The 26,041-nt window shown below is 38.5% G+C and overlaps 1 protein-coding gene across 1 annotated transcript in view; it reads right to left on the bottom strand.

The window, feature by feature from the left end:
- Positions 1 to 940: 940 nt before the first annotated feature.
- Positions 941 to 26,041, bottom strand: part of LOC139712364 (ATP-dependent translocase ABCB1-like) — a 77,921-nt gene continuing 52,820 nt past the window's right edge. The window contains exons 8-25 of the mRNA XM_071624194.1: positions 25,450 to 25,566; positions 21,378 to 21,546; positions 20,654 to 20,890; positions 18,958 to 19,161; positions 17,752 to 17,922; positions 16,836 to 17,031; positions 15,429 to 15,631; positions 14,330 to 14,482; positions 13,584 to 13,763; positions 12,884 to 12,967; positions 12,024 to 12,227; positions 11,165 to 11,265; positions 10,460 to 10,600; positions 9,763 to 9,919; positions 8,794 to 8,991; positions 8,324 to 8,527; positions 7,287 to 7,433; positions 941 to 6,726 (exon numbers count right to left, since the gene is read on the bottom strand). Of these exons, the coding sequence (XP_071480295.1) occupies positions 6,532 to 6,726; positions 7,287 to 7,433; positions 8,324 to 8,527; positions 8,794 to 8,991; positions 9,763 to 9,919; positions 10,460 to 10,600; positions 11,165 to 11,265; positions 12,024 to 12,227; positions 12,884 to 12,967; positions 13,584 to 13,763; positions 14,330 to 14,482; positions 15,429 to 15,631; positions 16,836 to 17,031; positions 17,752 to 17,922; positions 18,958 to 19,161; positions 20,654 to 20,890; positions 21,378 to 21,546; positions 25,450 to 25,566 (3,061 nt within the window). The 3' untranslated portion in view covers positions 941 to 6,531. The remainder of the gene's footprint in view (positions 6,727 to 7,286; positions 7,434 to 8,323; positions 8,528 to 8,793; positions 8,992 to 9,762; positions 9,920 to 10,459; positions 10,601 to 11,164; positions 11,266 to 12,023; positions 12,228 to 12,883; positions 12,968 to 13,583; positions 13,764 to 14,329; positions 14,483 to 15,428; positions 15,632 to 16,835; positions 17,032 to 17,751; positions 17,923 to 18,957; positions 19,162 to 20,653; positions 20,891 to 21,377; positions 21,547 to 25,449; positions 25,567 to 26,041) is intronic.

Genomic DNA, 26,041 nt, shown 5'->3' with positions numbered 1-26,041 from the left:
CCATATCTTAGTTGGTAGTTTGGTGCATATCATGACCCTAGGATGAGCATTTTCTTATTTCTTTGCGAAAGTGTGCCATGACAAATGCGTTATAGCTTAGTCAAATAAATTTGGCTGGTTGGAACACACCATCAATATTGAACATAAAGTTTTGACTATTTTGTTCCGAGAAAGCAGGATAATGCTGAAAGTGACGATATGTTTAAATCATTGCTGAAAACTGATCTATATACTCCATCCCGATTAGTTGTCATTGTTGTTGTTGTTATTTATATGCACATAATGCTGTATTTTGATTTAATACTTTTTCTGTATTAATGTACTTATAAAATGTCAGTATTAAGTGCTATATAAGTGTTATTTATCATCATCTATCATTATTATTCAGGGGGTGAAGGTTCAGGTGTGAGTTTCTTCAATTTGTTTCCATCTACACTGGTTCCCTTTTTCCGACATGTTTGTTACTTTACATATCAACAGTTGCGATCTTAACAAATTTCATTTGAAAAGGGAGACAAATTGAGGAAATCACACCTGAACCTATTTTGTTCAGTGTTGTCTTTGCCTTATCTACATGTTTATGCTTTTGCAAATGGGATATTTATTGAGGCCTTCATTGCATCTTCATCCTTCAGTTTTCCTTCTATTTTCCCTTCATTCTTGGAGCTATTCCTGCTTTACACACACCTGCAGTAAATATGCATCAATCACCTCACCATATCACATGAGTACACTCAGACACACAATATTGGGTGTAAGTTTCAATCTAGCTATGACCTCTGATTGGGCTAATCTAGAGCAAGCCCTGGTTTTATGATTTTGTTAACCACATTTGAAAACTCATATTTTCATTTCACAGCAAATTATCAAAATGACCAGAAGGGGATTATGCCACAAATCAAACAGAAAAACAAACAGACAGACAAACAGATGTCTTTCTCGCAGTATCAATATATTCATCAACTAGAAATATTGTTTCCATAATGCAAATAACATCAAGTATGATAAATGTGTACAATAAAATAATGTGAATGTGTATTTATAATTTACATGACTGATACAGTGAGCACATAAATTTATGTATACAACTTATTTAATAATTCCACTGACATAAAATTGTTAGAACGTGTGCCAACAAAAATTTCATCATGACTATAAACATAGAAGCATTTACATGTTCTTCGGAGGGTGAAATTATACTCGTCAATCAGGTCCCGGCATCACTGATGTATGCCACCCCTTCATTTGATTGGTAGATTCCACAGATATCAAGACAAGTGAACAACAATATATTGGTAAAAACCAACCCACTCCTACTCACTGCAATGGATTGGGACAAGATATAGCAACGGACTAAAAAAGGAGAGACAATATTTGTAGTTAACCTGACATCCCTCTCACATCACCCAGTTCATGCCAACATGCTCCCCACACCACACTTGGGGATGTCTGTGAAATTGATTCCATACACCCCCTTTATCAAATGGAATGGACCCATATCTGCATACAGGCATCACACCAAGGCAGACTATTCCACTTTAGCAGCAGGTGATGTCATCACATGAGAATAAGGCACTACATCGATGATGCAAACAATTGTGGAAAGTTGTGCCGCAGTAATGGCCAACTATAAAAGCAGCATAAAACACATAACATTCATCCACATTACACATTTGATTCGAATTATTGCAAGATCTGCTTGATTCACAGGTGCAGCAATCTTAACAGCTAGGTTTGGTACAAACAAGCTTTTCACATTTCTGCCTATCTGTCCATTACACCTCTGGAGAGTAATCAATCAAAATTAATGACATTGTTCTTAAAATCTAGCATAACAAACAGGCAGATTACTATAGTGTGTAGCATGCAGGGAGATAGTGAACTTTTTACAATGCAGACCACAGCTTTCCTGTCTGACTAATTTGAATGCATGTTTGAGATTAGTGCTCTTTACAAGAAAAAACACAGCATAATGGAAATAAAATTCCTTTACTGTTTGACACAACATCCTGGTAAAATGTTCTGAAAGTGCTGATGTACACTTTAAATACAAAATTATATTTACAAAAAAACACACATTTTATATGTAGTTTACAGGCACACAAAAAATCTAAATTTGGTATGCCATATTCACGAAAAAAAAAAATAACGAAACATGTAATTGCATTGAGGGTGCCAGAAAAAAAGGCAGTAATTAATGATTTCTGTCTGTTATATGACAATTATAAATGATGAAAAAAACCGATGAACAAAATACAAAAATTACTTCATATCAGTCATAAATCTCCTAATAAATAAGTACTGAACAAATGAGGCTACAACATTCCAATGTACAAACAGAAATCAAAAACACAACATCAAGAGGGAATTGGAAACAAGAGAAATAAGGCTGGAAAACTATTGCCAAGACTGTTCTTGATTCTGAAGAAGTGATCAATTTAAAAGTGCTGTTGCAATGATGAAACAAACAGCCTCGTTTCATTCTGTATGCATCCATCACATGAGTTCCTGATTTACTACCAGCTGTGTCTGGGCTAGAAACTAGCCCTTAATAGCCGCCATATCTGGGCCAGGAACTCGCCCTTAATAGCCGCCATATCTGGGCCAGGAACTCGCCCTTATTGGCTGATGCATGACAGATTACCACAGTGACTGAAACAAGTCATCAAATATGATGGCAAGTTAAAAAATATCAACACCTGTTAATTATAAACCATTCTCAATTCAATATTTTGGCACCAATTTCTAGTGATATTCTAGCCAGTCAGTGCAAACAGACTGCCATAGCTACAATCTTGCATGCTGGAATTTTCTCCACAAAGCAAGAACGACTAAAAAGTCCCCATGAGGAGAGCTGAAAATATAACTCATATCTCCTCTTTCATTTTTATAGAGAAAAAAATTGTAGGACTATATTTGCACTTTACTTTTAATGGCAAGCTCTCTGTAACACCACACTCAACAATGGTCCAACAACCTTGAGTAAGAGGCATAAAGATGAGAAGTTAGCAAGATGAAGAGACTTCTGTTTTGTCTCCTAGACGTGGTATGATCTTCACTTTGGTCCTACATCTCAATCAGAGAGGTCTGAAGTCATTTAGCTACTTCACTCCTGACAGTGATTAGCTCATTGACATCCTTGAATGGGGACTCAAACCTAAGATTTATCAAACACAATTGCTGCACTTTGATTAAATAAATTATATTTAGTTTGATATGGATGTGACATAAATAATATTGGCCATCACTCTTTAAAGTTGTGTAATATCTTGATTTTGCTCTCCTTGCTTTAAAGCCATGTAAAGTTCTGCAGGACACCCAAAATAAGAAAAATATCATCTTTTAGATCATAGTGAATTTGAAGGGTTTTCATTTCACAAAAGTGAGGGCACAACCAAAATGTCAATAATAAAATAACTGTTTGTTTCCTTTTGTTTCATACCTTATTGTCATTTGCATGTTGTCAGACATAGCAAACTTAGTGTTACAGGAAAAACTGACATAATAACTTACCTTTTACAACTGTATGACTAGGGGATATGCTAAACCCACTTTAAAAACTTACACACAAGTACCAAGAGCTACCACTCCTTTATCAAAGCTCTAAAAGACAAGTACTGTATCACTGGACTATGGAGATTGATAGTAACAAAAGAAGAGAGAGACCAAAAAAAAAAAAATCAACTCAGAAAATTGCATCTTAGATGAAATTGCATTGACGTTGATTAATCGTAACTTAGTTTCTGAGGCAAGTGGGTCTAGAGATATTATCTTTTACATACCTTGATATACTCTCTACATAAAATGTGTTTATAACCAAGACTTTCAGGCAAAATATGTGTCAACATTGGTGAACTGCCATCACAGTACTAATGGTTGGACCACAAACGGCTGAACTTTGTTAAAGATATCATAAGCAGGAATGTTCTGAACTGGGTATGGGGGTTCACATTATAGACACATACAAGTAGTCACAGCAACTACTACAAAATTGAAAGTGAGAACCATAGGGATAGTACAAGCCAATATCCAGGGAGGGGGTACCAATTATAGTGGCTGCAATCACAAGTCTCTATTCTCTCTCCATCAATACAATCTTGTTTGCAAACTTGTTTCGTTGGTTGATTCCTTTTTGTGTGTGTATGTGTTCCTTTTTTTCTAGAGAAGTTTGAATACCTTCTTGCTTTTCATGACCATTTGATCTGGAGATTCAGCATCAAGAAATGAGTCACATACAGTGTAGATAGAAGCAATCATCCTACTGACCCTACGGATTGCCGAGAATCATCTTATTACTCTATGCCAGCAACTTAGGATGGACCTGCCTTCATTATCACACAAAACAGTGTGAAGATCATTCAGTTTCTCTACAATGCAACACATTTAAATAATACTGTAGGTATGAGGAACATAGAGAAACAAGTTTAAGAGTCTGGGTCCCGCATACTGTTGAAAGAGTTTATTTACACTCCATGATTGAAGGGCAGTCACAACACGGAGGCAAGACAGCTTCTATCATCCTTGGTCCTCAAGCAAGACTATGGAATAGATCTAAAAAATTATAAACACATTGACAATAGCCAATTTCATAATAAAATTAACACATTTAAAACAGGTTTTCATATATCATCTGTATAAATCAAGCATAATTACACTACGGCATCGGTGGCTAGATAATCATCAGAAACTTTGAAAGAATGCTTAATACTGCAACACACAATCCTGTCGCTTGATATTTCTCATCGCTTATCACTAATTCTCTGATTGCAAGCTTCATGTTTCAAATCACTGAGTTTCATCAATCATATTTGAGATCAGCTTGAGTCAGATTTTCATGTGTAAGACATCTTCAATATGCTAGTCATATATCATTTAGATCAATCTACTACTTTATGCAGCTTGTGCTAAAGTCCATTTGCACCGTTAGTCTTGTCACACAGACGCAGTTCGTCTGCTAACCCTCACCCCCTTCTCTCTATCATGTTCTAACATTTACACAGTCCTTGCAAAACATAAGCTGCAATATCTATAATATCTATGTACAGAAAGCTTAGAGACAGACTGGTGTATAGTCTGTTAAGTTACAGACAAACACCATTCACAAGCTGGTACTTGCTTACAGATATTTTGAGTACCAACATCACACAAAGCTGATATACTTCATCCTTGGGATGTGTAATAATGAAGAGGCTGGGCGTGGTGATAGATGAGTGCCTGTGGTAAGAGATAACGGGAACTGAGAAAATTGTCCTTATTTCACCTGATTAACTCATCAACATTCAAGGTTATGTCATATTCTCAATCTAAATTCTTCATTTCTAGTCTAGATTACATTTTCATCACACTTAATATAACAGACGCTAAGCACAATCTGTTTGAATTATCCCATCACTAACATTGCTCTACACGAGACACACAGGAAGAACGTCTTGAAACAATTCAACAAGCAAATGACCAGAATAGGTCTCTTTCTTAGTATACTGTATATGCCGTATGCTTTGTCTGTTTGTCTGTTTGTTTGTTTTTTGTTTTGTTTTTTGCGAGCTGGGTACTATTCACAAATTTTACACCACGCGAATAGAGTAACTTTGATTCTGCCATGAATGCAATGTGCATGTGTACGTTTCTCCATCCATTATTGTACACCACAAAGGCAAATTCTGCCACTCGCAAAATTGTCTGAAAGTCCCAATTTAAGAAAATTATACATCCTTCAAATACGGCAAATACAGTACTCTGTGACAGCAACTGGTAAGATGTTAATCAATCAAATCACAACAGAATTACATTGTTTCATACATTATTTCTAACTTTGCACATATATCACTGGCTTGAAATTAATGTAACTTCATTGCACTGGTAACACGACTGCTGTAAACACAAATTCACTGTAAGTACTATTCAGCAGAGTACATCAACATCCTAACCATTCCATGCACTGACATAGCATTTAAAAGCTTCAGCATTGATAAGAGACTAGGAAGGTTTTTTTTTTCTTTTCAAATACTGAAATCGAGTAAAAGGAGACAAAAAATCATAGGTGATACAAAGGCCCAATTGTTGCACCTTGCAGAAAAATTAAACCAAAAACCCAATCCCAAAACACTTTGCTAGAAGGTAATCAAACTAACGTCTCAATAGGAAGCCTATGAATGGAACTAGTCTCATCTCAAGGCACCTTGAACAATATGAGCCAACTAGGAAGAACTAAAAGGTCTCACTAGTCCTTGTCTTTGAATAGTACAATATGCCGATGGCTCATTCAGTGTAGACCTAGACTGCTGGAACAGACTCTTTGTCAAATTTCACACAGAGAGCAAAGCTGTTACTATACCCATCACAGACCAGCACCACTATGAAGAAATGCAGGCACGGGTTAGCCTTTCTCCAAGGCTCAGTATCACAAGCTGGGTTTGAGAGCCCCTCAATATGTACTGGTATCTCTGTGAAGGGTTCTCCTCGGATCAATTCAGATGAGTTTGTGAAAGAAGAGGCCTGGACAAAGAAAGACTATCTGGAAGGGTATTTTTCCTAACTCTGCTGGCCCATGGTTAGGGTGTAGTAGTGTCCCTTTCTCTGCACCAACTCATGGTGGCGCCCTTGCTCCACAATAACGCCATCTCGAATGACGGCTATCTGGTCTGCATTTTGGATGGTGTTGAGTCGCTGGGCCACGACAATGGACGTCCTTCCACGCATGGCATTGTCTAGGGCATTCTGGACCACCTGCAACAATAGGAAAACATCTCATTTAGAGTTTTTAAAACTCTGGTTACCTTAACACTGTCACTACTTTTGATTTGTTTACAGTACCTATGATGTCATGGGAGGATCTGAGAGGCTTGCACCAAACAAAATGTCTCACACATCATTTAACATGTCATCACAATCAAATCAAAAGGCTAACAGTAACTGGCTTTTCTAGATCTTGCACCAGTGAATCTGGTGTAGACAGCCTGAACAAAACAAAATATCCTAACCAGTTATTTCTATATCCAAGATATTAGATACCAGACACAGCCTCATGCAGAGACACCCAAAATTTATGAATTTTGACAATGCAATGGGAAAATTATTGGGCATGGATTGTAAAATTGGTTAACTCTCACACTCGGTAGGTGCTCCTTGTGTCAATATTGACTTTTATTGAAATTTCATTTTAATCCGTACCCAATTTTTTGATATTTTGCAAACAGACAAACCAACGCCGATGATCACTTAACCTCCTCTTTCCTTGGTGGAGTTAAAAAGATACCCCCTGTGTGTGAATGAAGCTACTGTCTTACCTGTTCACTCTCTGTGTCCAATGCTGATGTGGCTTCATCAAAGAGAAGAATTCGCGGATTTCTAGCCAAGGCCCTGGCGATGGCTACTCTCTGCTTCTGACCCCCAGAGAGCTGGGTTCCCTTCTCTCCTACTAATGTGTCATAGCCCTGTATTGAAATAACAATCACACCATGATATCTCAACTTGATTGCAATTGTACATGCAAATCCACATTCACAAGATGTCAAGTAATTTCTATTGCAATTCTGTAATTTTCATACAATGTATTTTCTATCATTCTTCCCTGCTGCAAGCTATCTAGCCCATTAAAAACCTTTTTTATGTACTCTCTTCTTTGTGAACACTAGGTAAACATGAAGTATAGACCTACATAACTATAATCACTAATAATAATAATGATAATTGAAAAAAGTCTTAAACATGGGCCAAATTTCCTGGTTATATCATAACATTTTCAGTATATTGTGAGAGGTCTTTAGAGGTGTATGAAATTACTTTATACAAAGACTTGGTGATGGGTTAACCAACTACTGTCCTACTCCTCTTAAAATCTTATTTTACTCAAAGCCCATTTGTGTCTATAAATGAATAATTCTTGGTGAGAAAAGGTTACTCTGATTTTTACAAAGTTAAACCCACCTGCTACTCACTGGATAATATATTCAAAATGAAAAGCATGTGAGAAAACTATGACACACATGTGATCCACAAGGTTCCCCCCCCCCCCCCCCCCCCATGGATGAACAGTTACTGTAAAACAAAGAATGTTTGCGTGCATTTTAATTTTGCCAGAGCAGAGTTTCACAACAGTAAAATGCACACTAACAATCTTGTCTACACTATATGCATTGAATGTTAGAGGCAACTCACAAAAATTTCATGCTGCACATATCGCCGTCAGCTCCCATTCGCAAAAATTTCATGCCGCGAATATAATGTGTTTTAAGTAATTTTTTCATCATTGCCTCCCATTTGCGAAAATTTCATGCTGTGAAAATATTGTGTTTTACAGTAATTTTTTCCATCATTGGCCTACCTGAGGGAGGGAGACAATGAAGTCGTGGATGTTGGCCATCTTGGCAGCATTCTCCACTTCCTCCTGTGAGAGAGCTTCCTCCACACTGTAGCTGATGTTATCTCTGATAGAACAGGCAAACAGTACCGGCTCCTGACTCACTATACTCATACTGGACCTCAGCCAACCAACATTCAGATTTCTCAAGTCGTTACCATCAAGTTGCTGTGGAGAAGAGTTTGTAGTACAGAATAATCAAAAGGAAAATTAAAGTAAACACTGAGAAAATCCAATCTTAAAAATGAATCAATGAGAGCAGAAAAACAATTCAATCCGATTTCCCATTCAATTTTCATTCCTTTTCATCTAACAAAAGGGTCAAACAAAATACAAAGCTTACATTGCACAAATTACTTTTAATTGTTTTATCAATTTGTAAAGAATACAAATGTCTTTATTGTAACGACAAAAGTCAACAGGCAGAAACTCACAATTGAGCCAAAGTTGGGGTCATAGAACCTCTCCATCAGAGACACCATGGTGCTCTTCCCACATCCACTCTCACCAACGAGGGCGACAGTCTGGCCAGGCTTGATGTTGAGATTGAGAGCATCCAGGACTGTGGTGGCCGGTCGGTTGGGATAGCGGAAGGTGAGGTCAGTACACTTTATGCTACCGTCAATCTTCTTCTGTTGGTGGAAATCAGAGGTAGACAAGACATTGCTTACAACTCTGATAGGAAGCTTAAGTTGAAGGAGATGTTGCTTACAACTCTGGTAAGAGGCTAAAGGAATCATTCTCTCTGCACTAATATGTAATGCCTCACATAGAATGATCTTGATCTCATCAATAAGTGTAATCAAGGCATACTGTATACACTGTCATTTGTGCGTAATTTTTGCGTAATTGCGTGATTCGCGAAATTTGCGGAATTTAAACCCTCGCAAAAACATACAGCATTCTAATTTGAAGAAAGATTTGTACACTTTGCTCAAAAATACAGGACTTGATGTGTAGCTACGGACCAGGGGCTACTACACTGTTGATTTGAATGAAGTAGCCAGCTGCTATTTTCAAGCCTATCTACTACCGTAAAAGTGAATATTTTCACGCGACTAATTTTTCACGCTCAGCCGGGTAAGAAGAGTGTCGCATGTTTTTAATTCTGCGGAATCAAGATATCATCTACTGGAACAAATGGCAAGCAAAAATATTTGAGTGCTTTTATTTTCATGCTAGATTCTGGCTGCATGAAATGTAGGAAAATTTCAACACCTTGAAAATTTCCACTTTTACAGTACTACTTCTTATGACTCATATGTTCGAATCACAAAGGAAGCATCAAACACCTGAAATGTTTTGATAATGAAAAGTTAAATTATGAATCGTGTTGTTCAGAGAAGTGTCTCATCAGTGAATAATTGTCCAGTGCTCTTGAGATTCCTGGCTGTAAGACTTACTGGTTTGAGTCCCTCAGTGGAGTAGTTATCAATATCAGGCTTCAGGTTAATGAGGGTGACAAGCTTGGCTGCTGACATCTTAGCCTTGCTGAAGTCTGGCATGAAGGCTGCTGCTTGGCCCAACGCAATGCCTGCATACGTGATCACGATGATGACCCTGACACAGACAACAATACATGGAAATCAGTATCTGGGACAACACTACGGGTAGGTACTGTAAAACCTATATAGCACTACTTCACAGGGGGAAATAAAAGATAAAGGTGTGTATGTAAGATTAACAATGTCTGTCTGATGTAACCTACAGTAATGAAGAATTAACTATCATCAATAATTTTTCATACAATCCTAATTCAATAATTCAATATTGATTAACACTATTACAATATTATTTTTCTTTTTTTTAACTAATGAAGGGAATTATGTAATCAAAATCTAAGAACTCAAGCACTCTTTCAAAGATAAAATCATATCTATTAAAAAATTTAAGAACAAAATGGGACATTAAAAAAACAGAATTGAAGCTTTCATGATGAAAGGTCGCTATACACAAAGAGATTGTACAACAAAACTAAAGTAATTAAGGGTCCAATTTCTTGACTAGTGCACATAAAGGTAGTCTTTAAACATTTAACATCTGAAGCATATGTTGACTGCCTTCCTAAACATGACAAGCAATCCAAAGCTTCCAACTCACTTGAACATTGCATCAGATGACATCTCCCCGATGGCGACAAGATGGCCGCCAAACCTGAAAGCGGCTGCGAAGAGGAAGAAGACTGATGCCTGTGAGCAGCAGACGGCGAAGGCAAAGAAAAACTTGTGTTTCTGGATCTTCCTGCAGGGATGAAATAAGAATCATGTAACATGTAACTTTTTGTTTTCATTGAACACTGAAACAGAAACTACAAGAAGAGCTAGCCACAAGCTGGTGACACCAAATGTTCATATAATCAGAAGCATCCAAAATAAATTGACACATGGCAGTCGTAGATCATTACTATATGATTGTCAATTATTACAGTACAACACTAAAACCATATCCTTGCAAGTCAATATTGCATCATCAAATATTGCTTGTGATGGCCTGACTAACTGACTCCCTCGGGCTTCTCACGTTCTTCAAAGAATCAATCCCCCCCCCCCCCCCCTTGCGCATTAACTCCATTGTTCTTTTACAGGGGGGGGGGGGGGGGTTAACAAAAACTAGATTGGATCTACTTGACAGGTTCTCTAATTTGACTAACTTTAGTGATTCTCCAATTTGACTAACTTGAGTGGCTTTTTAATTTGACTAACTTGAGTGGCTCTCTAATTTGACCAACTCGAGTGGTTCTCTAACTTGACTAACTCTAGTGGTTCTCTAATTTGACTAACTGAGCAGTTTTCTAATTCGACTTACTTGAGCGGTTCTCTGAGCTTGGTGCAGTAGGCTTGATACATTCTCTCCTCCAACATGAGGGAAGACACAGTGGTGATGTTCTCAATGGCTTCACTAGCAATCTACAAAACAAGGGTTTGCATACAGGAGTCAGGCATAATTAATTTACATGTGTTTCCATTAGATCATATGATACACAGATCACACTGCTTCATATAATTCACGAGTCCTTGTCATTCCTGTTATTTGAAGACAAACAAACCTTACATGGTGCGTTTCCAATCAAGGCTAGCACTATTTCACTAAATAACATCTTTTCTGCTGTGCTGCATTTTAGGTTGCATGTTGTATTGATGCAGCCCGTAGTTTGCATTTGTTTCTTACCAATGATAAGAGGGTCGCATTCCAGTTTGGGAGTTTCCCTTTTATCTTCATACCTTCAAAAGTTTGCCCAAGAGTGAAATTTTACTCTGTTTTTTTTTTTTTAAATCTCTTCTTTTTTTTTTCCACGGGGCACGAGCATTTCAATAATCTAGAAGCTCTGTAACTGATCAAAGTGCCTCCATGAATTATTTCTAAAACAAAATAAACAGAGAAACAAAAAACATTCCATCTTGCCATGCTGTTTGTGTAATGACAGATGGTGTTTAAACCTTTATAGACTTGAGAAAATGTGGAAACCTCTCTTTCACCTTCCATCTCCCTAATCTGAAACCAGCAAAAATTTCACGCTCTTTATGATAGTGAGGGCTCAAAGGGTTCCAACATGATGTTGTCTGGGAGGACACACACAACATACTATTGAGACTATTTCCCAAAGTGTTACATTCCAATTTGGGGGTTTCCCTTTCATCTCATTATGGGGGTTTCCCCTTCTCACCTTTGATGCTTCTTGGAGTAGTTGATTGTCTTGTTTCTGGGTGCCAGTCAACATGGCCATCTGGATACGTCCCCATAGAGTCATCAGCGGGACGGCACAGACTGTGAAGAGGGCAAGCTGCCAGCCGTAGATGAAGGCGATGACGAGTGCGATGATGACTGTCACACACTCATGGATGACGGTGCTGATGCGGAGACCGGTAGCCTGGAGTGGGGGTGATGGTTGGTTGGGGTTACTATCCTAACTCCTTGAAAGGGTGTGACTGGGGCATGGTGGGTTGTATACTTACATCTATAGGGAATCCTATCCAGTATACACTGAAAGTTGTAGTCTGTCATTGAGCTTTTTACTGTGAAACTAAAAACGTTCCTGTGCATTTTACTTTTGCGGATTTCGCGCGAGACAAGTTTTGCAAAATTAAAATGCATGTGAGAGTTCTTGTCTACACTATGCACTGAATGTCAGAGGCAATTAGCAAATATTTCATGCCACGAAAAAGGCTGTCAGCTTCAATTCGCGAAAATTTCATGCCACAAAATCATCTCGCTTCACAGTATGTCTATGTTGGATTCTTACAATGCTCCATGAAACATACAGATAAAGCAGGGCTCCACACTAACTTTTATTTTTGGTGGCCCAAAGGCAAACATCCCACCTGTTTTGGTGGCCCGATCAGGCTACCAAATTCTTTATTTCTGAAATGTTGGTGGCCCGACGTGCGTTTTTGGTGGCCCCGGGCCACCGGGCCACCGTTAGTGTCGAGCCCTGGATAAAGTATGGCTAAATTTCTTAACCATTACACTCATGGCATACATGATCTCGTCTGCAGCGCATAGACCAAGAATGATTTGTTCACTTACCCCTTGAACATTGGAGGCATCAGTAGCAAGAAGGTTGGCCAGCGATCCGGTATCATGGCAAGGCTCATCAAACCAAGCAGCATCCTGAAGGGATGGTAAGATTACAATAATAAAAAATGATTACATGGGATTTACTGTTTCTCCTTTTACATGCCACCTACTTCTCAATGTAACTATGTTAAATGGAATATTCACTGTAAGAGGTCGGGGGGGGGGGGGGGGGGGGACGAATATACACATCTGAGTTGCAAATTACTTGAATACAGAACAGCTCATTGGAATTTGCTAACAAAACACAAAGATTCTGCTAATTCAAGACTGTTTGTTATCTCAAACCATAGGCTTTATTTGACATTGCACCCCTCCCCCCACCCCCATCAACAGATACCAATAGAGACACTGTGATTATGCCAAGACACAAGTGTCTGGAAGTCCGCTTCACATGTAGGTTGCTCCCTGCGATAGAATTTCAGCACATTCCGAGATAACCCTGTGCCAAGAGATACTACATCTTACTTTTAATACATCTCATTAAGTGCTGCAGGCTTCACAGATATCATGACCCTCTTATCCAGTTAAAGAAAATGCCTTGTTATCCTTACCATGAAGTTGAAAGGTATTTATGCCATGACATGAAGAGTTGTATAGAGACAAGATAAGCCATCAGTGAGAAGGGGATATTGGTTTAATTAAAACATACCTGTCTGAGCATGGACCAGAAAGCTTGCTTCCTCAGTCTTAGTGTCAGCTGCTCTCCAGACAAACTAAACATCAACATACTGATGAAGATACTGACAGCACGGACCACACCAAGGACGATGAACATCAGGGACCAGAAGGATGCAGCAGCTGGCATCTCACTGGGTGGCAGGCTGAAGATCTGTGTCAAAAAGGAACAAGATTTGCATTATTTATTTCTGTACAATGTAGATCAATTTAATACTGTACAATGGACATAATTTGGTTTGACATTGGTTCATCATTGTAATTTGTAGATTGGCTTACCATAACATTTTTGTCAATGTTGTAATATATTCATCATCACATTTTGATTTCAACTGACTTCATTTATGAGGGTATGATAAAATCCTTTTACCAATTTAAAACTGGAAGAAAGTGGGACAGGGGAATACAGGATCACGTAACTTGACAGGTTTAATTGTATTCTAGCACTGAAAGCAACATACACCTAATTGTGTTATGACCTTGAGTATCTCTTGTAGCCAAAGCAATGCAGTATACTGGCACTGGACCAATGGTCCCTGACCATTAAAAATCACCATCGGACCAGTAACTTTTCAGAAATGGACAAGTAAAAGATGGAAAAACTGGGCACCTACTGGTCCGACAGACAGGTCAGACCAGTAGAAAAAGTGGGTTAGTGTGCAGCCCTGGCCAAATGGTTGATAGATGTTGCTATCAACACTAAGGAGATGTCCTACTCACCCGAATGATTTCAGTAAGGAGGATAGCCAGGGTGGGCAGGGCAGCTCCAAGGAAGGCGGCAAAGATACATCCAATGATGATGTAGTGACACTCAGGAGCATTTAGTTTCAGGATGTCACGGTAGGATAACATGGGCACGTTTGTACGGGACTTCTGTTCAGGAGAGATAATGGATAAAATAAGCAGAATACGAGTTAGTCACAACCTGATCTTTTACATATGAACAGTCTTTGCCCTGCCTGAGAGCAGAACAAATTTATCAGAATACCAGTGAATAAACAAAAAGTAAATATAAACAAACTTAGACAAAATCTAGTCAAACTTGAGACATCAGCTTACCATGGAGAGCTGATGATGTGGTCCCTGTTTATTTGATATATTTATATATGATATCCTCAATTGCTTATATTCCTACTTTCGTTGTATGCACAATTCATTGCTTCAATATCTAATTAAAGTTATTCCTTTTATTTCATTTTAAATGAAGAGGCGCTATACTTAACAATGTCACTTAATATAACATATGAATAAAATATTAATAACATTTTGCACATTTTCACACTGCTTCAGTGACCTCTAAAAAAGTATGATATAAAGGGAAGTACTACATACATTGTACTCTCACAAATATCGCAGCTATTATGTAATCAATCATTCAACGTCTAGAACATTCCGCAATAGTATCAATCATTTCCATGAATGGAAAACCCTCCCAACTGTGGTTTAGTTTTATAGGTATTTTTTTTATTTATTTATTTTTTTTTTTAACAGAAGCAAATATCACAAACATTGTCATTTACAAATGTACATGACTGTATTAACAAGAAATCTCTAGAAATCGATCTCGAGACTAACTTCATGTCATCCCAGATTGCATGCCAGGACTTACACACTTTTCAAACACCAGCTTTGAACCTGTCATTTCATACTCCCAACACCAGATTCAACATGAAGTCTAGATGATGATGATGATGTTCATTAACCAGTTGAGGATAAGCTGATTTGCTACAACACGCATTTCCCATGGACACCTGCCTAAATATACTCGGGACTCGTCCTCAATGGGTTAAGGGTTAACTGCTAAAAGTTCCAAACTCACCTGTTTCTTCTTTCTCCTTCTCTTCTGTTTCTTCTTCTTTCCCTCAATCACTGCCTCCTCCTCTTCATGATGAGACAGGCCGTTCCCATTCAGCACGATGAGTTCATCGTTGGCGGTGAAGTATTTGACCGAGTCCGAGGTGGGTGAGGAGGGTAGGGATTCGTTGACTGAGGATTGTCGACCGATGCTCTTCATATCATCATCTGTACGATGGTTGAAACAACAGAAAGGTCTGTGAAATTGACTGATCATGACTTGGTTTGCCACTTGTCGAAAGTGACATAAATCAAATATCACATTAGCATGGAGGCCATTTTCAAATCATTTGTACCAAAAGATATATTTGCCGGATTGAGACTCACATGATACAGAAAGGAAATAATTTGAAAAAAAAATATAAAAAATAATGACACATCATACCTCAGAAATTGTCAAAGATTCAGTGCTCTTGATTTTGTGAATAAATAGATTTGCTTGATGTCTTACATACAAATACATGCATTATTACTTGGCTTGTAGCTGAAATAATATGAAAATTATTAGAGCCACATTACTACGCAATATCACAGCAAACTGATTTCCTGAGACAGACACAACCACCATGTAAAGAGGAAATAATCTCAATCAAATTCCAGTCTCCACTTTTCCATATGGCACTGGTAGCTAGGAAAGACTCACCATCTGGTAAAGCCATCAAAGCACTCAGACAAGCCTGATTAAAAGCCAGCACATTCATCATCCCAATTGATTTGGTAATTGGAAAGCAATGTCTCGGTGCTTGGTCTGGACAGTGTGCATATTTTCAAGGTTAATAGCTGTTCTGAGACTCAGCATTAACATAAATTGTACATCACTCCACATAAACATCATCCTTCCGAAACAGTTGTGAATGAGGCAAACCTTGACGGCATATTTTTCACCAAAATCAAGTCTATTTCAATATCTATCATGGATTGTCAATGTCCTTTCACAACTTAGGGTATATTACTGAATTAAAGCTTGATTTGTCGAGAATTAATGTGTATTCCATTCACCTACTATCAACTGGGATGACTCAAGAATTATAATCTATAAATATTTCCTTCTCCTGCTTGATTTCATTCAATCAGAATAAGCAACTTTCATCATCCCCCCCCCCAAAAAAAAAAAATGTCATGTTAGCATTAAGCTACAAGAGAAATGTCAGGGAGAAAATGTCAGTAGTAGCTGAAGTGTCAAAAAAAATAACGACAAAACCAAGAGAATGATAAATAAAAATACTGAATGAGAATTGAATCTCAAAGAAAAAAATCTCAGCATTACAAATAAAAATCCCACAAAGGGCTCTTCACTCAGATGAAACCGATCTAAATAGTATCATTGAAAAGTCTTTGATGACTGCAACAGTCTGCCAATGAGCTCACTTACCACTAACGATGGAGTCGTCTGCAGTCTTAAACATCTGAAGTGTGACCAGCTGACGGTAGATACTCTCAGTAGCCATCAACTCCTTGTGATTTCCTTTCTCTACGATGCGACCTTCTTTCACCACAAAGATGACATCAGCATTCTGGACAGTGGACAGGCGATGGGCAATGACCAGTGTAGTGCGTCCCTCTTGGGCCTGCAGAAAAGAGCATTGGTCAAACGGTTAGTATGGATGTATGTATGAGGACAATCATCCCTCCTGTTAATGGCCCTCCTGTAATAGCCCAAGGGGATAACTGCCTGCAATGCACTCACTCTACTCCTTGTGATGCATTACAGCTACACTGCCACTTTCGTGGGCCACACAAGCAAAATACAATTACATTAGCTTTTATTCTTATAGTAGGTACTCACCTATAGAAAGGTATGGAGAACAACATTGTAGATGAAATGTCTTTCTGAGGTCCAAGTAGCCACGATGGGGCTAAATCCCTGAAGCCTCTTGTTTACGGCGCCATATCTCCCCATCACATTCCACCACATGACTTCATCATGTGTCAAAATGCAATTTATTGAACCAATGAAAGAACCACTTTTCCTACATTACAAAAACCTACTAAGTTCCAAATTTGCTAGACGCAACACTCACAAGAGTCATACATTCTATATCTTAAAACTTGACTCTTAATAAAGAAAGGTAAATCTAAATTAAGGGAAAATACTTATTGTCTGTGGTGCAACCATCTCATAATAGATGTGACATGTTAATACACACAGTGACATAAATTCTCATGAATGTAAATGAAAACATTAAACATTGCTGACTGGTAAGACTTGCATACAAGCCTTCAATGAAGAACTCAACAGTGATCCAGAGGAGGAGTGATATCAAAGTAGCTGTAATCTCGTTTCCTACCTTGTCCAGAGCATCTTGGACCAGCTTCTCACTCTCACTGTCCAGGGCAGACGTGGCCTCATCAAGAAGGAGGATCCTGGGGTTGCGGACCAGGGCCCTGGCAATGGCTACTCTCTGCTTCTGTCCCCCAGACAGCTGGGCACCACGCTCTCCAACCAGAGTGTCATATCCCTGGGGGTAAGGAAGCAATGTGTAATAGCTCATCACATATTCAGGCATCATTACCTCCGCCAAGGGAGGAGGTTATGTTTTCGTTACCATTGGTTTGCTTGTTAGTTAGTTTGTTTGTTTGTCCGTGTGCAAAATAACTCAAAAAGTTGCGCACGGATTTGGATGAAACTTGCAGCAAAGGTTGAGAATGACACAAGGAACAGATGATTAAAATTTTGGTAGTGATCTGGAAATTTTTATGGGTTTTATGAAGGATTTTGGATATTTTGCCTCGTAGGGTCAATGAACTTGGGAGTTCAAGCTGCGCATTTTTGAAGTTTTCATGCGCGCAATAAAGTGTGTGCTCTAGTTTCTGCTGGGGGGAGGCGCGCTGCGCATCTGAGGATTTATGACGCAACACAGGCTTCTATATTGGGAAATCGGGCGATTTTTCAGCATGTTTACCTATGGGTGGAAATCACTGATCTCTATGGAAGAGCCCAAAGAGCTTTTCCTCAGTGGTGGAGAGGAGAAAAATCTCTGTGGGAAGAGCAAGATCATCGGTGGAAAGTAGCTGCTTGGAGGAGGTCTGTGCTCTCGGAGTGCTTTTCTAGTTATGTAATGTGTTAATATCAAAGCCACAATTCTACGAATAAAGTCACAGTCAGGAGCACACATCCTCCTCAGCTAAAACTGAATGCTTGTTGTGTGTACACAGATGTAGGTTTGCCACTATGTCAGATGGTAGTTTCTCTCCTAAAGCATGGTTAACACGGCTAATATACCATACCCTCTACCATATAACACTTTAGCAATCAAGGAACAATGATAACCATTCTGAAGAGACATGACAATTCACATGAAAGACTGCTGAAATTCTTTACCTCTCTAATATTTCTGACACTTTGAAATGGATCTTATTGCATCACAGAGAACAAATTCTATTCTACCAGATTAAAGCAAAGCCGAGTTCACTCACACCATTATTATTTGCACCATATTTGTAGAAGACTTTGAAGTTATCAATATCAAGTCATATCCTAGTTAGAAACCTACCATGGGTAAAGATGAGATGAACTGGTGGGCATTGGCTTTCTTGGAAGCTTCGATGATCTCAGCCTCTGAGACATCTTCATGGCCGTACTCAATGTTCTGACGGATGCTGCAGTTAAACAGATTTGGCTCTTGGCTTACGACACCAATGTTCTCTCTCAGCCAGGTCACGTTGAGTTCACGGATGTCTATTCCATCAACACAGACCTGAGGGAGGAGATTAACACTCATCTTTACTAGACAGAAAATGATCTATGAAAATAAGTGTACATCAACAAAATAAAGCTCTGGTAGTAATATTCTGTGGGAATGAACACATAAAAGGTGAACATTTACATGGTAGTAGTTTGTGCAAATAATGTTCTTCAGATTACACACGAGAAGGTAATATGACTAAAAGGGACAATGACCAACTTTTTCTTAAACAGAAAAGTAAATTCATGTTGCTTCAGTTGGCTTTTATCTATACACTACAAAGTCAAAATCAAGCAATATAGTGAATGGAACATTTGTTCATTCATATAACTACCAGGTAGATGGAGCTGAAGTCTAGATGTTCAGAAACAAGTTAGTACAAATGCATGGCAAATCAGACATACAACAGAATAACAGCATACAACTTTTTGGGGTTGCATCACTTTACTCAAGATTGTCAATTCAGCACTATGAGAAAAAAAAAATAGATCTTTTCCCCCAAACCTAAGTCTATATTACAATATAGCCCTTGATTTGAAGACAGGGTTTACACAGGGCAGTAGTCAAGTCTTAGGTGAGACACACACAAACATTGCCAACAGTCTACATCATTACCATCCTCCTACTTCTGCACTCATTGTTACATCTAAACAAAAAATTGTTTTTAATAGTACAGTGCACCCACATAGTGCATGCAGTCTCATGTATAAACCCAATGTAGGAAGGTCATAAGATGACCTCTCAGTGAAGTATCTCATGCTATCAGTGATCTATGTATAGCACTGCCTTATCTCCCTACAGGTTGGGAAACCTGATCTGACCTTGTTTTAAACATTTCCTTCACTATGCCATTCTCTAAGTATACCAGCTTCCTAGCTAAGTGAAAATATTGTGATGTGATGTCAGGTGAAATTGATACAGTTCTTTGGCATGGCATACTAGCACACAATATTGGTCCCTGCAGTTTTTCTTCTTTACAGTAACGATTCAGCGAACATACAGAATGATCTATTTTACATTCTGTGTACCAGTTGGTATATTACACATTTTTATGGTTGAAAAAGACACAAAATACAATATTCATTTGACTGCCTCTGATGTTGCTATAATATGTGGGTTGGGAATATACCGGGGTTTGAGGATAAACATTTAGACTGAGGGAATATTTTTGAGTGCTTGATATGTCGGGGAGTTGGCAGAGGATATCTACTCAACTACTGTCTGGCCCAGACCTGTTGCAGACTTGGCCAGAGATTTCTACACAAATATTGTCTGGCCTATCAGGGACCTGACAGGGACTTGGTTGGATAGTTCACATCCTAAAAAACGGGACTTGATGCAAGTCCCGGTCATTCCCGGGTACCTAGGGGTCGGGACTACAATCATCAAGTGCATTGCACATCACATTTTAGGAAAAAAACAAGATTTTGCGGGCTGTGAAATACATAAAAGCATGTGACCACTGAGTGTAAAGGGTTAAAGTCAATGATTCTTGTCAACTCACATGTCCTGCTGTGTTGCTATAGAAACGAAGCAAGAGTTTGACGATGGTGGACTTTCCACATCCGCTTGACCCAACGAGAGCTACCCTCTGACCACTCTTGATGCTCATGGAGAGATCTCTCAGTACAGGCACGTCTTGTCTGATGGGATAGCTAAAGCGAACTTTGCGGAAGTCAATGTCTCCCTCTATTGTCTTTGGCTTAAGACCTTTGTCCTTCCTCTTGTCAATTTCTGGTTCCTGTCATAGAATGATAAAAACCAAAACAAACAAAGTGACACATGACCTCAGGCAGACATTAAACCAAGGAAAGAATCATATATGCTTTAGGATTTCATACTGGTGACAGACATCTACAATGTACTACAAACTGAGAAAAGTTAACCTGTCATGTGCACTGACTTTTCATTAAATCTACACCTGCAGCTATGAGAAGATCTGTAGTTTTTTCAATTGCAAGTAAAAGAAAATAGAGATAAAAACACACTTTCGTTTGCCAATCACCCAGACTTTATACTTCATGAACACAATTCACAAAGCTGAACATGAAGATAAGTCACAAAGCTGCACTGTTAGCCCAAAATGCACTACTTTAAGGACAATTACAAGTCTAGAATAATTGTTGAATTTAATTTCCTCTAGAGAAACTACTGTGAGTTCCAGCTAATACAAGGGAACAAATCTATTTCTGTACGTGAAACACTCTTGCAAAGTTTTGTAAACTCACACTGTCGATGACATCATAGATGGCTACTGCAGCTCCTCTTGCTGATGCAATGGCGTGAATAGAAGGCGTCAAGTTTCCGATAGACGAAGACCCTGACCAGATGCAGAAAAACACGGTCACAACGTCGCCACCAGTGATTCGGCCCTCACTCACCATCTTTGGTCCGTACCTGTCAAGTCAAATTGGCAACAATCCTTTGGATGAATAGTTCTGCACAAAATAGTCTCAGCAATCAAATTAGTATGTCACAATCTAACCTATTGTCCCAATGTTATTGGAACACCTACATGTACATGTACATTTCCATCCATGCTGTCATTTCACTGCCACCACACAGGGGTCATCACTAAGTCATGAATACTTAGTCCAGTACAATATGTAGCAACATCACAGATTCTTTAGAATAAAAGAATCATACAAGTATTCACCATGTCAAATCAAAACAAAGAAGTGTAATTAAATGCATGATGTGCATCACTGCTCTCCTGGAAAAGTATGAAGAAGTCTACAACTCACTCTCAATAGACAGACAGCCATTAATTCTATGAATACTGGCATTATCTATAGTATCAACAAGATGTCCCCATCATCATCATCATCATCATCATCATCATCATCATCATCATCATCATCATCATCATCATCATCATTACCATCATCATCATCACCATCAGTCATGGCTGAAAAGACCATTCTAAGATGAGATTTACCACCAAGGTGACTGTGGATACTCATTGACATGAATTATTGATGTCTTTATGATGCAATCATGGGTAATGAGCTGTATCTTTAGAACCTGGAGGCCCATTTTAGATGATGACCGTGGGAGGAAGAAAAAACAATTCTAGCCTTTGGAAACAGCTTTGCCTGCTCCTAGAAACCTCCTCTTGTGGAGTTAGAATGTATAGGTTCAAAATATTTCTGTCTCCCTTTCTTTCTCTCGCTCTATTCAGAAGTAAACATTATCTGCGAAGCACCAAATGTGATTTTCAAATACAATCTATTCTATGTATGTGACAAAGTTGTTAAAATTCACATGTCACAACCAACGAGGTTTCAAATGACAATCAAGGAGATGTCTGGTGTATTTCATGTATCGCCTGAAAACAGAGGCTGACACAACTCTCTTGTCAGGACATGACAAGATTACCTGGTATCAACATTTTCAGGAAGGACCCATTAGAAAGGAGGCAGAAAGAGCAATACTAGCAAAGCTGTAAAAACCTGAAAATTGGAATATTCATTTGGGTTCATTTCAGGACATTTTTGGTTTGTTTAATCTTTTCTGACCTCTGCTAATGTTGGGGATTTTCACACACAGGACACAATTCAAGGCTAGCAAACCCTTTTTTTTTTCTTCTAACATTTGGTAATCTGAACTGCGATAATGAAAAACGTTCACTGATATATGGTGGTGACAAAACAGAAGTAGACTAAAAAATTTTGCATAATCAGCATGGAAAATGGCACAAGCATGATGAGCAATGTACGTACATGTACTGTATGTACATGATTTTAGCAAAGGATTTTGGATTCCTTTTTGACACACTGCACCAACAGGTCACTTGTGATTTACATCCATAGCTGCACACTCTAATCTAACTTGCTTCGTTATTTCCTATTGGCCCTACAATGTATATCAGAGTTTATAATATAAACATGAAATCTAATTGAGTATTCTTTACATTGATATGGCATATTATTCAAGTTCTGCTCTTTCCACTAGTATACATGTACATCAAAAGCGAGAATGTTATGGCAAGTGTACAATGTACATCTGTATTGTATGTGTCGTGTGTGTGGTGATTAGAGCACCTCTTATAGGAAATACAATGTGAATGACCCTCAAGAATGCAGACACTCTGGAGACAAATAACACAGCCATTCCTCGTTTCTTCTTCATTTCTCACACAAAGTTGCAAACCCACAAACTGTGGCAGGCTTGCTCAAGGAATAACATGTCACTGTAATGGTAGAAGTAAAATATGGGCCACTGCGCCTGGCTAGGCAGTTATTATTCATTCTTCAGTGTCTTTGTGTTTGCCTTCATACAGGATACTTGATCCTAATGCAACAAAACAAGTACCGATCATTTCAACGCAAGTATTAAAATTTGAGCAAATAATCCCCCCCCCCCTTACACATGCTCAGCGGGTATGCCTGCATTTCTTCTTTTTTGTGGGGGGGGGGGGGGAGAATTGTCAGTAGCATACAAAACTAATTTTATCTTATAATCATATTTTGACAAGAAAACAATCTTCATTCAAAGGAAATGCAAAAATGACAAAAGCAAAAAAAAAAAAGTCTGGAAACCTGCATTTTCAACCCAGTTCCATGTTTTGGGATATGGAGTTGTGCAAACCAACAAAATTATAAGAGCATGAAAAAAAAAATGAACAAATATTTTGCTACTAATGTGCAATTCATATACCATGGCAGAGTTCATAAATTATGTCATTTTTCTTTGCAAGGACTCCATACATGTACTGCACTTCTGAAATGCAGGATTTAATTCTATACTGATGTCCTTTAACTCAATCAATCACATGTTCCTCTATTATCAAAAAGCTTTTAGAATGGTTAGGTTGCTTTCACAATAAGGCGGTGTGTGGTAAGACTTTGTCCTGATGTAATCAGTATGAAGCCAACCAATGATAGGGTGATCATCTCAAGCTGTCTGGTCTACTAACTCTCTTATCTTAACACAAGGTGCTTTGGTTCTCAGGCCATTAGTATCAGTATGAAAGGTATTCTCTATAGCAGCAGTAAGTACATTGTAGGTGGTGCTGTGTGTGTGTGTGTGTTGGGGGGGGGGGGGGGGGGGTTCTACACAGAAGCATGGTTTATTGTGACATATACCAGTGACTCATTACATAAATTTTTCCTGTGTGATTCTAACATAAGACTCTATGTTGTAACTACAGTCCAACCTGCCTATAGTGGTTACCCGAGGCAGAAGAAAAAGGTGGCCACTACAGACAGCATCTTTAGTATGGTTTTTAACTTTGGGCTAATTCTTAGCGGCCATATATGACAGGTGTCCACTATAGACAAGTAGCCACTAGGGCAGGTTTGACTGTATCTTCCTGACAATGTGGGTGTCAAACACCATCCCAATTCTAATTTGTGAGCTAATAAGAGCCTTTTGATTTGGTACAAAGATGTAGCCCAGTGGTGTGCATACTCTCCACAAGGTGTATTTGATGGTACAGAGATTTATTGGAAGAGAGCCTGAGGAGGTCTGAGTAGAAATATTCAGTTCCTGAAGAATTAAACTTCTGTGATGTTCGCAAACATAATGCACTATTTCTCTCTACATTCCAAACATATTTTATCACAAAACAACAGCATCGAACACACAACACGTGACCTTGTGATTTTCTGTGTCTATTACTGGTGTATGACTCATTGTTCTATCACTTAAGACTCTACAGAGTGAGGTCAGTAATCCCAATGGTACATGCTTCATTGGTCAACTATCACCTACAGTTGTATAAAACAGAAAATGTACCCAAAGGAGAACATATCTAAAAGGAAACTCCAACTAATTTGATGTACAAGGTCACCTATCATACAGTAGTATCTATACACAGAGTTGCATGGGTTTTCAAGAGTCATGACGATAAACAATGGCTGCCTTAACTGCAAACAAATAATCATATTTCTGTGACTTCAATCTTAATTATTTCAAATTTTCCTAAAAGGCATAGCATTATTTGCTAGTTGGCATTTCCACTGGCAGTCTACTTCATCACAAATCAGGAGTAAAGATTTTGTGCTGGTGATGAAGTAGACAGGCCAGTGGAAGTGTCAACTGGCAAACAATCTACACTACAGAGAACACCTGTGTATAGCTATTTAACAACAAACAACAACAGGAGATATATATCATCATTATGTCACAAATGTGTGTATGATGAAAATTGTTGAAATTGTAGAAACTAGCTATAATGAGTATTATATTTGTATTATGTCTATCATATTGCTAAAAAAGAATTGTAAATGATGCCGTACAGAGAATAAATAAATCAAATCAAATCAAATCAAATCAAATCATTCCATGCTGTCTTACCATAATGACAGGGCGTAGGTACAGGAGTAGAAGAGATAGCTGAGTCCAATGCCCACACCGCTAGTGATTCCTTTTTTGATACCAGCTGACTTGGCTGTTTGCAGTTCTTTCTCATACCTAGAAGAAATGAACACAGCATATTAACATCATCAGGATTCGAAATTGGCGATGGTCCGCTGGCCATTGGCCACCCAAAATCATGTCGGACTAGCTAAAAATCATAAAATTCTGAAATAACTAGTCCGTCTGGCTAGCCAAAATATTGCTTTAGTGTCAAAATTGATTCTAAGTAGTCCGCCTGGCTAGTTAAAAAAAAAAGTTAAGTGCGACCCCTGATTATGCTATACATTCTTATACAAGCTGCATAGAATTTGTCTAAAATGCCAGTTCTGACTGAGAAATATTAACATCTCATTCCATGATACACATGCAGGTAAAAAGTGCAGTGACACACAAACGCATAATAAATATCTTATACTGATATGGCCACAACACCACTTTTAAGTGGGCAACATATGGAACTCGGCAGAAGTGTGTAAAACTTATGGTGATAAACTCACAGGTCAAATAAATGCAATTTTTCACAGCTGAT

The sequence above is a fragment of the Diadema antillarum genome, unplaced genomic scaffold (genome assembly GCF_040938485.1).
Source record: "Diadema antillarum isolate AM-2024a unplaced genomic scaffold, OU_Dant_1.0 seq00001794_RagTag, whole genome shotgun sequence".
NCBI classification, from domain to species: Eukaryota; Metazoa; Echinodermata; class Echinoidea; order Diadematoida; family Diadematidae; genus Diadema; species Diadema antillarum.
Note: the sequence above shows the minus strand (reverse complement) of the source record. Positions and strands in the feature narration are given on the sequence as shown.